Source organism: Leptosomus discolor, chromosome 9 (assembly GCF_034619465.1).
Source record: "Leptosomus discolor isolate bLepDis1 chromosome 9, bLepDis1.hap2, whole genome shotgun sequence".
NCBI lineage: Eukaryota > Metazoa > Chordata > Aves > Leptosomiformes > Leptosomidae > Leptosomus > Leptosomus discolor.
The window spans coordinates 29,789,722-29,806,769 of NC_141399.1; the positions used below are offsets into that span (position 1 = coordinate 29,789,722).

A 17,048-nucleotide genomic window follows, 5' to 3' on the forward strand; every position below is an offset into this window, starting at 1 on the left:
CCAATAAAGCCCAGACATTTTCATCATAACAAAATAAATAATTCAGTCATACTTTAGAGGACTCCAACATTAGGATTGGCTATTTGATATATTCGTGGCTTAGGTACCTCTAAACCGATTAAAGATAACCTCATAGAAGCTTGCAATGTCAAAACCGCCTTCATTCCTGATAGATAAGAATGGATAGTGTAAATAACTATAAATAACCAAAATGACTGCATTTATGCCTAATGGAAGATTTACAGCCTTCAGAGCCACCTGGTAGGACTAAGAGTTACAGCTCTGCCTTTATCCTACCACAGCACACAAGGGTAGATGAATCAACACCCTCCCAACACCACCTGCTCTGCCAGAACCACCGAGGTCTCAGCTCCAGAGGAGAGAAGAAACAGGATTCTCCCACAAATAAGAGAATACTATACATGTACAGGCAGGTTTATCTGTATTGATTTATCATGATCTTCCTCGAAACTATGGCGAAGCACACATCCCAAAGCCCCTCAAATCCCCTTAGCCTCTGCAAGCTCCCCTTAGGCACCCAACAGAGCTCCTTTTGTCTTCCAGTTGCCATTTGCAGAAGGTCAAAAGCCATTGCCTTTGATAGGGAACAGATCATGTCTTAATTTAAGCCTACAGACTTTCACCAAGGGGGAATTCAACTGCAACATCCTGGCCAATTTTCCAGTTCGGGTAATTGCACTCCTGCCTTCCCACCGTCCTCCACATTTCCCAAAGTCCCAGCAGCTCTGTAGCCCCACAGGAGCTATTTGGGAAGCGGGTGGAAACAAGCCCTGCACCAACACAAGCAGCGGGGCAGCTCGATTCAGGGTCAGAAACAGGCATATAGCCTATCTCAAGATTTATGCCACTGCTACCCTGTTGGCTCCAGCAACCTCACCACCACATCGCAGAGCAGCCACCAACAGGCTCCGACAGCCTCGTGTTTGCACCACAATGAGAGGACACTCCAGGATTCAACTAGCATCAACAGAAGAGGCTGCAGAAGGGCAACGTGAGATCCCGCTGACAGGTTATTTGAACAATCACTTAAAATAATGAAAGCGACTTTCTCCAGGAGAACACTGCATTACTCTTGCAGAAGCAGCCCCTGGTACTCAGGCCTCCTACTCCTGTGCTTTACACTTGCTGGAGGGGGAAAATTACCAGCCAGTCCGACACATAGGAATGGGTGCAGATGCTCCTCTTCCCTTGGAGGGTCCTTCTGTGCTTAATTCCATTGCAGTCTTTCCACTTTTTAAAAGCATGTTTCCCCTTGGACAAAGAACTAGGAGGAGCGTACCATGAAAGCTGCATCTGAGCAGCTACGGAAGCTTTAATTTTCTGTTATCCATAGTGCAACATGGTCGATATGCAGGACAAGAAATTAAGTGATCACTCAAAAGCAGATTCCCAAACTTAAGAACTTCATCAGACCGATGAACATGTACACAACCCAACCCTGGGGAACAGAGTTCTCTAGTGGGGGCAAAGAGGAAAAAACAAGTAGGAGAAGATCAGGTTTGAGACCATCTAAGGAACATGAAGGTGCACAAGTCCATAGGACCTGATGAAATGCATCCACAGGACCTGACAGAACTGGCAGATGAAGTTGCTAAGCAACTGTCCATCATACTTGAGAAGTCGTGGCAGTCTGGGTGAAATTCCCACTGACTGGAAAAGGGGAAACATAGCCCCCATTTTTAAAAAGGGAAAAAAGGAAGACCCGGGGGACTACAGGCGAGTCAGTCTCAGCTCTGTGTCCAGCAAGTTCATGGAGCAGATCCTCCTGGAAACTATGCTAGGCCACACAGAAAATAAGTGGGTGATTGGCAACAGCCAACATGGCTTCACTAAGGGCAAATCATGCCTGACAAATTTGTGGCCCTCTACAATGGGATTACAGTGTTGGTGGATAAGCAAAGAGCAACTGACATCATCTACCTGGACTTGTGCAAAGCATTCAACACTGTCCCACACAACATCCTTGTCTATACTGGAAAGACACGGACTTGATGGATGGACCACTCAGCGGATAAGGAACTGGCTGGATGGTCACACTCAGAGTTGCGGTCAACGGCTCCATGTCAGAGTGGAGACCCTGACAAGCGCCATTCCTCAAGGGTCAGTATTGGGACTGGTGCTGTTTAACATGTTTGTCAGCAACACGGAGAGTACAACTGAGTATTGTCGTAGTTTAGGCCCAGCAGGGAGCAGGGCACCATGTGGCCACTTGCTCACCCTCCCCTGCTGCGGTGGGGTGGGGAGGAGAATCAGGAGAAAAGGGTAAAACCCTGTGGGTTGAGATAAGAACAGTTTAATGGAACAACACAAAGAGAGAAGAAACAACGGTAGCAACAATACTAATGAAACAATATATACAGCTAGTGACATGGAACACAATGGCTCACCACCTGGACCACCCACCTTTCCACGTGCCTTCCCCACCACTTCTCCTTATACACTGAGCATGACATCAGACTGGTAATGAATACCCCTTATCTACTTCAGTTTGGCTGTCCCAGCTTCTTGTGAAAATAGACCCTATCCTAGCCAAACCCAGGACAAGTGCACCTCAGCAAGTTTGCCAACGACACCAAGCTGTGTGGTGCACTTGACATGCTGGAGGGAAGGGAGGCCATCCAGAGGGAGCCTGACAGGCTGAAGAGGTGGGCCTGTGCAAACCTCATGAAGTTCAACAGGGCCAAGTGCAAGGTTCTGCATCTGAGTTGGGGCAATCCCAAGCACAGACACAGGCTGGCTGATGAGTGGATCAAGAGCAGCCCTGCAAAGGACAACTCAGGGGTGTTGGTGGATGAAAAACTGAATATGAGCCAGCAATGTGTGCTCACAGCCCAGAAAGCAAATCGTATCCTGGGCTGCATTAAGAGAAGCGTGGCCAGCAGGTCCAGGGAGGTGATTCTCCTCCTCTGCTCTGCTCTGGTGAGACCCTACCTGCAGTGCTGTGTCCAGCTATGGAGCCCCCAGCACAAGACAGACATGGACCTGCTTGAGCAGCTCCAGAGGAGGCCACGAAGATGCTCAGGGAGCTGGAGCACCTTGCCTGTGAGGACAGACTGAGAGAGCTGGTCTTGTTCAGCCTGGAGAAGAGAAGGCTCCAGGAGACCTTATAGCGACCTTCCAGTGCTTAAATGGGGCCTGCAGGAAAGGTGGGGAGGGACTTTTTATCAGGGAGGGTAGTGATAGGACAAGGGGTAACAGTTTCAAACTGAAAGAGGGTAGACTTAAGACTTTTTCACCACGAGGACAATTAGACATTGGAATAATCTCCCAAGGGAACTGTTGGATTCCCCTATATCGGACAGTTTTAAGACTAAGCTTGACAGGGTGGTGGGCTGTATCATTTAAACTATATTTTTACCTTGAAAGGTTGGACTAGATGATCCTTGAGGTCTCTTCCAACCTGGTATTCCATGATTCTATGAGATATTAGGAAGAAATTCTTCACTGTGAGGGTGATGAGGCACTGGCACAGGTTGCCCAGAGAAGCTGTGGCTGCCCCCTCCCTGGCAGTGTTCAAGACCAGGTTGGATGGGGCTTGGAGCAATCTGGTCTAGTGGGAGGTGTCCCTTCCCATGGCAGAGGGGTTGGAACTGGATGATCTTTAAGGTCCCTTCGAATCCAAACCATTCTGTGATTCTGTGATTTTCCTGTTCAAGTTTACCTTTCACAAAGGGGAGCTATTCAGAGTCAGATTTAATATTTAGGAAATCAGCAGGATTTGTTGAGGGCTTTTTTTCTTGTTATAAAAGAAAAAGATTAGGCAGTAACAGGTCCAGAAAACCCCCACCAAAAAGCCAAGATCTAAGGTCAGGAGAAAAAAAGGGGTGAAAGCAAACTGTAGGCAGGGCTCTCGCTATTTGCCACAGCAGGCTAGTTGCACTAACTCACTGGTTAGTTTGGATGAAAACCCCAAACCAGTACTCAATGTCACTTGCCAAAAGACACATGAGGAAGTTTTGAAGCCAGGTGGTTCAGCCTAGCTTCATGGTACACAACAGAGCTGCTATCAGGTGAGAACTGAACCAGGAGGTGCACACAGGGGCAGATACCAGCATGGATACACCACATGAAAGTGAAAAAAATCTGCCCCCAAAGAAATCGTAGAGTAGATTTAACTGCAGTCAAGGCAGCCACAATCCATTTTAACACTGTCAAACACAGCAAGTTTCCAAAGTTAAATCACTACTTAAATCATCTTCATAATTTAAAAAAATGCCTGTAAGATAAGACCAGGAGCTAATTGTACCATTTAAATTTAGTGAATGGAAGATTTTTTTGGTTGGGATTTTTCCTTCTTAACTGCAATAAAGAAAAAGCCTAAGGGTCTAAAACTAATAATCTAATAAACTTTGCTAAGTGAACATTGTAACAGATAGGCCTGAATGAGATTTTCTGTAAATGCCAGACAATTTCCCTTGATCTTTATCAGCACAGATGCCTCTCTAGCTTCAGCGGGAAGAAATTAAATTTCGTGTAAAATAATAATATCTGGGTGAGATTTTGTTTGTCAGACTAGCAGTCCCTTTAGATGCCAGGCTAAAAATATTCAAATTAACTCTGAAGGATTTCACATTTGTGTTTTTAATAAGAGAGGCTAGGATATGTTTCCATACCAATATATCATCCTGCTCTGGAGAGCTGTGCAATTACCCATCATCTGTGCACGATTCCCAGCAGATGCTGGGGCCCAACCCAATACAAGACTCACAGGGAGGGCTTTCTCTCCTCCCAGAGCATGCCTGGGAGAGCTGGCATTGCTTTGAGCTATCCCACTCCTGCAGTCCCAATTCCTGAAGCCACAGGGCACCTGTCCCCAGCTTCAAGCAGAGACACCACGCAGGAGCAGGACCTTCAGGAGATGCTTGTGGACCACAGGGGCTCCAATGGTGGTCGCAAATGCCTCTTGCCTGATCGCTCCAGCATCTCCCCTACAGCTGAACGCAGCCTGCAGAGTCTCAGGCACTCCCCTGCAATGGGCATCCTATGCTCCCCAGGTGTGCCAGGGCAGCAGCAGGTTTTCTGACCTGCAACCTGTCATAGGACATACCTTAGCAATGTGGGAGGAAGTAAACAGCACACTGGTGGGGTTTGATTTGAGACACCACACCCCAGCACCAGCTCCCTTAGTGATGTCTTGAGATAGAAGCCTATCTTTTGCACCTACTAAAAAAAGTGTTGTTGTACAGACCTTGAGACTATATTTAAAGGTAAAAGAAGTACGCCACTTTCAAAGTCTAATGAATTGTCCTTCCAAGTCCAAAACACTTTATACAAGGTAATTAAAGTGAGCTCCTCAATGGTTCCAGCTAGGAATTCTTCTTCCACAATGGGATTGCAAAAGATCTTTATAACTAGTCATGAGCTTTTTTATAAGCAGAAGTAGTCAAGAATTCTTCAATTAAATGCTGTTCTTCACCACCACCAAGAACAGCAATTCTGCATACCAAGGCTTTTCAGAAGTCACAGTTTAAAAAAAGAGAGAAAATCAGAGCAAGGGATTCAACTCTTTCCAGAAGAGGCAGAACTTTCAGAGCTAGAGCACCCAACTCTGCTACACTATGCACAACCTGTAGTAACATAGGGTGTCATTCCTACACACAGTAAAAACTCTGATGTTGCAACGTTTTTGTCAAATGGTAGGGGAGGAGGCAGACACTTTGTATTCCAGACAGGTTATTCACCATTTCTGAAGCTAGTCCACATTTCCAATGACTAGAAAACCCATCTCTCATTAGTTTTACTCCATTCTGTTTAGCAGAATTGGAACTTATTGGTCACTTTTTTTCCATGTATTGGGAAAAAAAAAACAACCAACCACGCTATTACATCCTCAGCAATTTATTTGATCTTATATTGAGAGAAAACACATTTGACTTCATCAGTCAGTTGTGGACCAGAAGAGAGCTTTGCCATGACCTCCCAGGCTTCAGAAGGCTTTGGATCTTGCTGTTAGTGAGGCATGAACAAAAATAAATCAATTATTCTGCAAAAAATATCACCATGAAGGAAAAAAAATGCTTGATTGCTCATGCCTTCTTTTTTAAATATAGGCAAAAATGCCATTAATACAGAACAATGGAACCTCAATGGGAGAGCACCCAACAAACAAGCAATCATTTCACTGCACATTAACCATGGACAGAATAAGTTTTGCTTTGTGTAAAGGCCCTAAAAAAAATGATTGCAGATTTAAGTGACACAAACTAGTGTGTATTCACAGTAGAAAGTATTTGTCAAAGATCAGTTTTGCTAAAAAGACAATACATCACATTATCACCAGAAAAAGAAGAGAGGTGCCACCCTATAGTGTGGCATCATGTTACCAAGCATTCAAATACTCCATGGTGAGTACCAGGGACCGCACTTGTCAACAAGGCAGCCTCTACTGACCTCCCCCTGGAATAACCAACTTTGTTTTGCAGTGGATAACAATAATCAACACATACATTTTAGTCAGATGCTTACCAAGCATTACACTGGGGTCGCAACCACATCACATTACTGCAACCTGGTTTTTGGGACTGGCAGAATCAGACAAGACGGTACTTGCATAGGTACTTTAATTCTTGGAGAAGTGGTTTCTTCATTTGTTTTTAAATTTGCACTTGAAGAGGTTTAGTCTTTAAATTTACGTTTGCTGTTTCAGCTACAGGACTATTCAGCACAAGCCCTGCAGAACAGCCATATACTAAACCAGGGGTATTATTTATCATAAATAAGCATATATAATACAAACATATGAAAACAAGTGAACAGAAAGCTTCCAGCCACCTGCACTTCTCATTGCCAGGTGCTGAGGAAGAGGAACAGAAGCACCTCCTCCTCCTGCCATGTGCCTGGACTATCCCCAGGACCCACCTTGAAAGACAGCAGCATTCTGGATGACGAGGAACTTCAGCTCCATGCTGGCAGACTGGAGGAGCTGCTCCATGTTCAGGCGGGCTGTTGCCTGGTACTTCTCCTCCATCTTCCTTGAGCAGCACGTGAAGCCCTTCGGGATGCATACTTGCAGATCGGACCCTGGAGAGAGACACAAGAAGGGCAGAAAATGTGCATTATGAGGTGAAATTGCTGGAAGCAGAGAGGAAACAAACTCCACACATTGGTATCACTGCAATTACTATTTGTGCAAACCGATGACATTTCTGGAATTTGTCCTGAGCAAGCAGCTTGGCCAAAGGAGAAGACCGATAATGCAGCACTAGGATTGCTGAGCAACAGACCCCAAGAGCTTGCTATGTATGCCTGCCAGCACATCGCTTGCTTTAGCTCCCACATACTCCGTCCACTTATGTGCTGGTGCTGAGCGATACAGAGCATCCCCCCACTGTCTCCTGCATGCCTACCAGCACATTCATAAGAAGCTGCAGGCAGCCAGAAGAGATGGAGTGAAAGATGGAAAAAGGAGCCAGGATTTGAAGCTGTGGATTTACAATGAACAGAGCAATGCACATAGTTCAGCACACAGGATATGCCTGTAATTTGCATAAAGACTTAAAACTAGGTTAAAACAAATAACTGTTTGATTTACCTGCAATCTCCGTTCTTTTGCATACACAGCAATAGCAGTAACAACAGGAAGGTACAACAATGATTTTCTTGGTGTTTTTTTTAGCGCAGACTTCTAAACTATACATATCTCCTGAGTCCTCCCACCAATTCCACCGTCCCACCCTTCCTCCATTGCAACAGGCAAAGGCCAAGGTTCGTCGCTTCACTTGTGCAAGGCCCACTGCAGAGGGAGAGGTCCCGAGGCACGCACTGAGCACTGCAAAAGGCAAGTGCCTTTTCAGCAGTAGACATGCCACTGCATGGGCAGCACCTCCACCCATTCACAGGGAGCAGGAGCAGCTCCCCATTAGGCCCAGCACTGTCCAGAACCAGGATTAGGAAGCAGTCCCCAAACCAGGAATTGACACCCAGACAGGGTGAAGGCTCCACACACCTCTCAGTCCTCACTCTGCCTTCCCGTTTGCTATAGAGGTTTTTTTTCCACCCAATAAAAGCAAGTTTGGTAATTTACATCTTTGCTCTGGAACGATTAGGCACCCTTCCAGGCTCCCCTCTTCTTTCCTTCTTAGGAGCTTTTTTTTTACCACATCCACTCTCTCACTAATTACTAGAAAGTGTCAAAAGTCACTTCTGTAAGCGTACTCTAGAAGAACAGGATTAATATTAAAGTCAGTTCAATCATGTACCTCCTGAAGAAGAGTCATGCACACCGCAGAGGGAAAACCAGCTGCCAGGGCTCGGGAGCAGCAGCAGCAGAAACCCTTCTCCCTCCAGCCCCATCCCTTCCCTTCACACGGCCTGGGAAAAACAACATGAAACACTTCATCTGCAACGTGCATTTCACATGTGGAAAGGAGCTTTAACCAGTGCAAGTCCTGCCACCCCTGCAAAACAACGCATGGCAACGGGGAAGAAAGAGGCCCAGCCCAAGGCTGGACCCAAAATATCATCCTGGCTCCATCTCTATCTGCTGCCTCAGTTTCCCCTTCTGCACAGCAAGATGCGCAGCACAAATTCCTTCATCAAGCCCTCTGACAAAGAGCCAGCACCACTGACATCTAAAGATAAGTCTCAGTGGTTTGTGAACTAGCCCACTCCAGAGGAGCACAGCGACAGGTATTTCATGCATCGAAAAAATAACAGGGACCATAAAACTGTGTAACAGCAAGACACTGCATTAATGAGAGAAGTAGTTATATAACAGCAAGTTAAAGAGGGCTTTTAAAGTCAAATCCAAGTCAATTTACACCACAAAAAGGCTTAGCATGGTCCCTTTAACACTACAAAACAGCCATAAATTTCTTGTTAATGCAAAGCTTATTTCCTCCTATATTTATTATATTAGGACACATTTGAAATTAAAAAAAAAAAAAGCCTTCCACAATTAATGGGAATACCAATATAGAAAATCTGAGAGTTGGCAATTAAGAGATCTATGCAAGTTAAAGCCAGGGATAGGAAGCAGCAAGGTCATCTCCTCACATCCCATCCTTCTTTTTAGCAATTAAGCTAATTTCTCCCCTTAAATGGATTTTTATTTTTGTGAAGTAAAAAGACAGGCACATGCTGTAGCAGAGCAATCACGGAGGAAGAGGGAAAAGCCTGGGAATTAACTCTGACAGCTTAAAATGTTTTACAGAGATAGCCAACTAACACTGGTGACCAGAAACGTCATGGTAAATGCAACAGGTCAATACAGGCAGGACAGGCTCTTATCAGCTACCAGGGACAAGGTCCTTCTCGCTGCAGACCGCTGCTACACAGCGCCAGAGAACCAGAGCCTGACTCCCATCTGCCAGCTATTTTCTGTATATGGCTTTCCCAGATGATGAGCAGACCCAAACAGTCCCATCTGTAATTCCCAACAGTAAGAACAGGAGGTTTTGATGCCCAGGACCCCAGTCCCCCAGGAGCTACTACCCCACCCCACTGACCCCTGCGCCAGCAGACATCAATGAAACAGGGACAATGCTTTTTGACCTGCAAACATGTTTTGGGTTTATTCATGCCATTGCTTGAAGAACCCTCTTCTGCACTTATGCTGCAGCACCACCCAGAGACCCAGATCCTGCACCCCAAGTGCTAGGAGCTGTGCAAACCATGCACAGTGATGCAGAGACAGGAACGTCTGGAAATACATCACAAGCCTACAGACCAGGTGCTTGCATGAATTAAGCTGCCATGTGTTTCTGGCTCCATAAACGCAATGAAAAAGGTCCTCAGAGTCATCAAATCCCATCCCCTGCCTCCCAATCCACTCCCTCTAAGCATTTTATCTAACACAAACACCTCCAGTGATAGCTCTAACTTGCAAGACAGCAAAGCCTGTTCTGCTGCCTAATGGCCCTTGCTGTTAAGACTGTTTTTATCTCCCAATCTACACACCTCCCCTTTTTCTTAAAGTTTCAAGCCATTACACCTCATAATTCCAGTTGCAGTCCTTGCAAACAACCTCTTCCTTTTGCTATAAATCATTACAAACTCATTTTTGGAAAGAAAGTGTCCCACGAATTACTCCAACGGTTTTATTAAATTACATTTGGATGCTCACATACCAACCTTTGCAAGCTTAGCAATACCAGCGTGATGCTAAGCACGGGAGCCTGACCCTACAACATCCAACTCCCACGGGTGAGAAGGAGCTGGATGCGGCCCCTTCCATAGCCATGCAGACACTGTCAAAGTGCTGTGCCATTTATGCCATCTTGGGGAACAGCGGTGTAAATGCTCCAGTAATTTTGCATATACTCCTAGCTGACAGAACTAACCTCCACAGCTGCAGTAATTTCAGCAGCACTCTGACTCTTCCTCCTTCTTCTGACATGGACTTTTACTGAAGACCAGGAAGCAGTGAATTTAAAGCATTAAATTTGACTTTGATGTACAATTATTCCCACAGATAGGTGGTTAGTACAGCAGAAGTGAAAATAATTTCAGTGGATTAAATGTCAAAAAAAACCCCTTGAGATCATTTGCAGGCAGTTGCGAACTCCTGCATGAGGCTGAAGGACTGTATTTTGATTTTAAGCATCCCAGGATAGCTCCAACCTTGTCATCAGACACAGGCAGGCAAGCCATCCTTTCCACTGGGGCACGAAGCCTGCCCACCCAGATCCAACGGCAGCTTAAATCAGATTAACATTCCCCCCAAATTTGCCCCAGACATTGCCAAAATAAGAACCCGTCCCTGCTTAATGTTACATCACTGCAGCCTCCTCCCCACACGACAGGAGGGCTCTGCTAACCCCGTGCAGCAGCATCCTTCACCTTCTGCAGTCTGGAAATGCCAGAGGGCTTCATCCCACCCTCTTAGCTCACCAGTTTGTTAATATTACCTATAAGAAAGCTGCTGCTTTGTGTGAATTTTCTTTCTCTAATTGTTTCACAGTCAGCATCATGCTTTAAACAGATAAAAGCAGTGATTCAACCTTTAAGTACAATCAATTTTCCCCCAGTTATTTCAATACTTTTTTTTATTAAAAACCTTCTTTTAAATTACATGACTAGGGGGTCGGTCCTGCATCTGCCACTGGGTTTTAATGCTCAGAATTTGGGGGGAAAAAGGAAATGCAACTGTTCAGAACACAGGTTAAGTGCTGATCTTTTTAAAACCCAATTAAAGAGATAAATTATAAACCAACCCCTTCAATAGGTGAGGAACAGTTGGAACAGTATGGGTACTGCACGAGATATTTATTACTGCTTAATTATCCTTTATTTTCTATTCCATCTTGTGTTTCACAAGGCCATCTGACTCCGGATTCCTCCCAAAATCTTGCAATGCTGGCCAGATGATTGCCACACATGTACAACACCCTATAACACCGTATATTTTAAAAGAAAAAGTTAGGGAGAAAATAGAGAGGTTTTACAGAGTAACAGTTTCCTCCTAACAAGTGTATCAATAATACTGTCATCAAAAATACGGAGTTAATTTCTGGGCACCCACTCACCATACACATTTGTTACAGTCACACACACCCCCCCTACAGCCATTTCAAAGACTGGGAAGAACACTCTTCAGGATGTCGTTAAAATTAACCCCTGGGGAAAAAAAAAAAAAAAAAATGATCTCACTATAAAACCACTGCCTGGGGAGGTGACTGAATTTTAGGGTTCTGCTCCTGCTCTCTTAACTATCAAGAGAGCAACTTGCAGGCCCGAAATAATTAAGAACAGAAAACTCAATTATCTGGTAAACTAAGATCTTAAACCACCATGCTAAGCTAAACAGAGAGGCTGCATGTGGAGGAATCTCCTTAGTCCCACTCAGGAAAAACAAAATAGAAGAGCAGGAGTACAAAGGGAACCAGCTCGCGAGCAAAGGTGCATCAAGAAGAGTCAGGATTTTCAGTTTTTAGATTGTACATTGACAGACGGCAGCTGTCAAAAAGAAAAGAAAGAAGAAAGCTTGACATGCTCAGCCAGCAAGTTGCAAAGCTTTACACCTCAACTCCAAAAGCAAAAGGTTAATCTCCTCTGTTTTCTTAGGGTGAATCCATATTTGCTTCCATCAAAGAGAATGAACAAAAAGCTGGAAACTGCACTCTGCTGTGGGAGGAGGAGAACAGTAGATATTTCTGATGAGGAAAAAATATTCCTCAGCTTCCACACGACCAGGGTAGAGACATCAATCCCCTCTCCCTGTCTTGGCAAGGTGAAAACTCACCCCTTCCTCTCTACCCACATGCACCAGCCCAAATATCCAGTGTCACCACGAACACAAATCCAAAAGGCAAAGAGGAGAGAAAAACAGACTGGGAAAAATGGAAATTCAAGTTACTGGTTACACATGAAAAATTATGCAGGGAAAAGACAAAAAGAAGAAGAAAATCAAGACAGACAGCATAAGAAAAAGAGAATTTAGTTATTAATGAACATGAAGTTACCCCAGTACAGAACCACAGGCTGGCTCACAAGCTGGCATTAAGTCTCAACTTCAGAAAAACCTACGAAAAGCACTTCCCCATCACCCTGCCTTCACTCCTCTCTAACACAAGGCCTCTCATCTAGCTGAAGTCGAGCTGTTGCCATGAATTGCATCCTCCCACCACTCTAAACAGTCACCTGCAGCTGACGGTAGTTAGGTCATGCTGCTCTCCTCCACCGAGCATGCCAAAGCATGCTCCAGAGCTACAGAAACCCGGTCCCCAGGATGCAGGATGGGAGAAGACTGAGTTTCTGCTCACTGCCTGATGCATGCCTTCGGGTAGAATTACTCCCAGAACATTAATACCGCTCATGAAACAGCATGACACTGCCCTCACATTCATCAGAATTGCCTTTTTTTTTTTTTTTAATTAAAAGTATCAGCCTGGTATGGCTGGGCTCCTCTACAGGGAGCGCTGTACTGATGTCCCCGCAGCCCACGCACCACTGATCCAGTAAAACAGAGCCATGGGACATTTCTCCCGTGTGTGTTGCAATTCGGCAGCGTTTTCTCTACTTACACCTTCAGCCACAACTGCTCATAATGAAAATGTGGCTTCCAGAAGTCATCGTTTTCTGTTTCTGTCAAAAAACCACAACATTTTAAGCAAGTTGTTTAAGCCCTCGGTTTCCTCCAGGGTGATATGATCTATAGGCAAAGGTTCTCAGAATTGATTCTGTGGTGATTTGTGGCTGGGAACTCCAAAACTTTTTTTAATTGACAGATGTATGAAAGGAAGAAAAGCAATAAACAGAAGCCTGGAAAATGGTCTTTGAGTGATGTTCCCCTATTACAGAGATTTATGCAGCTGCTACTAGGAGAAGCGAGTGCTCTGAAGTGTAATTACTACACAGAGTCATGCAAGATGGGCCAGATCCAAGGTATAAGCAAGCAGTCACTACTTTAATTATGATCAAGTTTATGTACTTAGGCAAATGTAAAATCCACTTTCAATTTGATATGTGGGAACTTTATCATCATAACAAGCTGGAAGCATTCACTTGAAACACCAGCCCTGTTACGAGGTATTGATCCACCTACCCACAGGCTCTACAGAGAGGTGAAGGGCTCCTTACTCCTCCCGAGTAACAGCGACACAGCTGGGGCTCCCAGGGGAGCAAAAGCACAACTGAGCAACTCCAGCAACCTGAACCCTGCTGGGAAAGAAAGATGCCCTGGGAAAGGCACCTGCTGCAATCACAGCCCAGGCCAGGATGGAGGATACCACCGGTTTCAGGGGAAGGACTGACCACCCTGCAGCATGGAGGCCCCTGCAGCCCCACAACACTGCCTGCACAGACCCATCGAGAACACCCTAGCTGCCCACCCCTCCACCACCTCTCCCTGTAAAAATACATTCCAAGAAAGTTAGCTAGGGATCAAAGCAAATATTTCACTGACTTTCACAGAAGCAAGGAAAGACATTTCTTCGATTACAAACAAACCACAGAATTTGTCATTTTAGTGGTGATAAGAGCACCTCTTTCCCCTCCCTGCAACTCTCTGTGCAAACATTTCATTGTAAAGCATTTCCAGTGCTACCTCCATACTGACCAGAACACCAAGGCCCTGCAGGATGGCGAGAGAGGAGATGATGTTCCTGCAGCTACTCTGAAGGGAGCATTAAGAAAAGAGTAAAATATTATATGGGAAGGGGATGTAAGGACGGGAAGGGATATGGGAGGTATCCTCTCACCAGGACTTAGATCTGAACTCTCCCTCTAGATCTCACAGCTGTTGGTAAGCTGAGGCGTCGCTACAGTCCTGCCGACCAAAGGACGGGATTTGCACCAGCAGACACAACACCTTGTAGTCACAGCCCTAGGCACCCCACTTCTCCCCTTCCTCTCCCGTGCTGCAGCAGATTGTTGCTGAAGCAACTCGTGTATTTCTGGCCTGTGAGACACTGAATGCAAGAAACATAACTCAACACATCATTATTAAAAGCAGCTGCTGCTGGCAATGATCTCATTGCACCTCCCCTGCCTGTCACGTTTGCCTGTTATCTCTTTCTTTTCATACTTTGATCATAAGCTTCTCAGGGCAGGCGTTCACTGCTGTGTGTTTAACCTAACATAGCAGCACCACAGTTCTCCAGGCAGCTCAGGAATGCAGCTATCAAAACCTATCCGTTTGTGTACACACACTCCAAGTGCACAGCCACCCACCTGGAGGAGCCGACACTCCCTAGTTACCAAAAAGCTGCAAAAAGACCTATAAAAGGCAGGGAATTAAAATATTTCACTTACATTTTATAAAAAGAATGAGACATATATACTGAAAGCAGCCTCACAGGCTGTAGGCGGCGAGGTTCGGTGCGGCACCACCTGTAATGCCGACCGCAGAGCAGACTAACACCTCGCCCAGCGCCGTAACAGCCTCCCGCCTGGGCCATCGCACCCCGCCCGGCACACGCACAGTTCAGGGAACGCTGCGCTGCCCTCCTGCGCGTTTCCAGCCCCATTTTCTGGAGCTGTGGCAGCCCCTGGCGCTCAGCCTGGGGATGAAGGTCTGGATGCTCCGAGAGTGGCTTTACAAGAGCGGGATTTCCCTCACATGACGGCGTTGCTCACCGCACCGCTCGCTCCCTGGCGCGCCATCCATCGAGGAAAGCAGCTCCTGCAGACCCAGGACCAGCAGAGACGTGACGGGTGCTGGCAGGGACCCCGCGCCCTCCCGGGCGCCTCACGCCGGCCCCCCCGCCAGAGGAGCGTGAGGACGGCCGGTCCCGCAGGCAGCACACCAGCCCTGCCCCACAGCCCGGCTCGGCCGATGAGCCACCTCTAGGCAAAACACACCCCTCCCCAAAATGACAGCGACAGAAGACCTGCTCAACTGTCAGATTCCCATTCCAGGGACGTAACCGCAGGCTCCGTTTTAACCCGGCTGGATACGGTGGGGCGCATCCGAAGCGCGGCGCCCGGCGGTCACCGCCACCGAGCTGCCGGTGAATAGCAGCTCCCCGCGGGAGGCGGGAGATGGGGCTGCCCGCACCCGGCTCCACAGCGGCCCTCCCCCACGCCCCCCTCTCTCGGTGCGCTGCAGCCGCTTCGCCCCGCACCCACCCCTGCCCCAAGGGCACCGGCGAGCCCCGGGGGGCGGCGGCAGGCCAGCCGCCACCGGCCCGGGCGGTCTCACCTGGCACAGGGCCCTCGGGCACCCACTTGGCTCCGGGCTGCAGCACTTGGAAGGCGGCGCGGACCGGACGGCAGGCGGCTTCCCCCGCCAGCTGCGCGCCCCCCGGGGCACCGAGCAGCGCGGCCAGCGCCAGCAGCAGCGCTCCGCCGCTCCCCGACATCTTCCCGGGGCACCGGGGCGCTCCTCTACACCCCACCGGCAGACATCCCGACCGGGCCGCTGCGCGGCGTAGTGTGGCGGAGCGGAGCTCAGCCCCGCGCCTCGCGCGGCGCTCCCAGAGCACCGGGACCGGGACAGGCTCCGCGCGTACCGCCCCACCCCGCCCCGCCGCGCGCCCATTGGCCCCCGCCCAGCCGACCCTCAAGCTGATTGGTGCCCGCCTCGCTACCGGCAAACTTGCCCCGCGCGCGGCACCGCCCCGGCGCTCATTGGCCCCGCGCCACGCCTGCCCCGCCAGCCGGCCGGCGGGCCCCGCAGCGCGGCTCTTAGGGGCTGGCCCCAAAGGGCCTACCGGGGGCTGGTTGCCGCTCTGGCGCTTCCGCGTTCGCTGTCAGCGCAACGAGGCACCTGCGTAACCCGGCCCGGCGTTTCGCACAGCGCCACGTGCGCGTCTGGCGTGCGGCTCGGAGGGTGCGCGGTCTCTCGTTCGCACGTACGCGTGTAGCGTGGGGCCGTTGTGTCGCGCCATGAATAAAGGGAGCATCTCTTTAAGGCCTCACCGCCCCCGGTTTGAGCTGCCAGGGAGAGCTGTTCCACGCCCCGCAGCCGGCCCCGTGTCCCTCGGACTAATGGACGGAGCGGGGCCTCCCCTGGGAGCTCTGCAGGGAGCGCAGAGCGGTGCTGAGCACAGCGCCTCGGAGACGGCACCGGAGACCTGGGTAACCCGGCCTCTGAGGTGGCCTGGGGGTGCCCACGGGGCTGGCGTGCTGTGGGGTGAGCGCTGGGCAAATTACCAGAGGGGCTACCCTGGAAACAGGCAGCCATGCGTGGGCGGGTTGTGTTGCTCTACCAAAGCCATTTCCCCACCAGTTTCCAGCCGGAGCTGTTGGGAACCCCTCACTCACCGAGCTGAAGGTCCCACAGGGCTGGCAGGAACCTGCGTCCCCGCGACACGGCGACACGGGGACCGTCGCTGTAGTGCTGGCCAGGGCTGGGACAGCCAAGCTCTGTCCCACCAGCACAAACCCCCTAAATACCAACAATGCATGCTCAGCTGGAAGGGGCCCGGGCTGCTCATAGCTCAGCAAGCAGCTGTATAAAGAGGGAAGCATGCAGGGTGGGGTGAGGGAAGGTTTTATTTAAAAAGGCGAGGGCCACGTATGAAAAATTACCAAAACTGTGTTTGCCCAGGCTGTCTCCTTGCTGCTCACCCCCAGCCTGCACAATGCTGCTTCTGCGGAGAAAAACAATGAGGGTGCAAGCAGAAGCAGAAGAACAGGGAAAAAGA

The 17,048-nt window shown here is 48.5% G+C and overlaps 1 protein-coding gene across 1 annotated transcript in view; it reads right to left on the reverse strand.

Annotated features, from left to right (window-relative positions):
- Positions 1-15,761, reverse strand: part of GPC3 (glypican 3) — a 153,619-nt gene extending 137,858 nt beyond the window's left edge. The window contains exons 1-2 of the mRNA XM_086470175.1: positions 15,602-15,761; positions 6,880-7,041 (exon numbers count right to left, since the gene is read on the reverse strand). Of these exons, the coding sequence (XP_086326301.1) occupies positions 6,880-7,041; positions 15,602-15,761 (322 nt within the window). The remainder of the gene's footprint in view (positions 1-6,879; positions 7,042-15,601) is intronic.
- Positions 15,762-17,048: the final 1,287 nt, after the last annotated feature.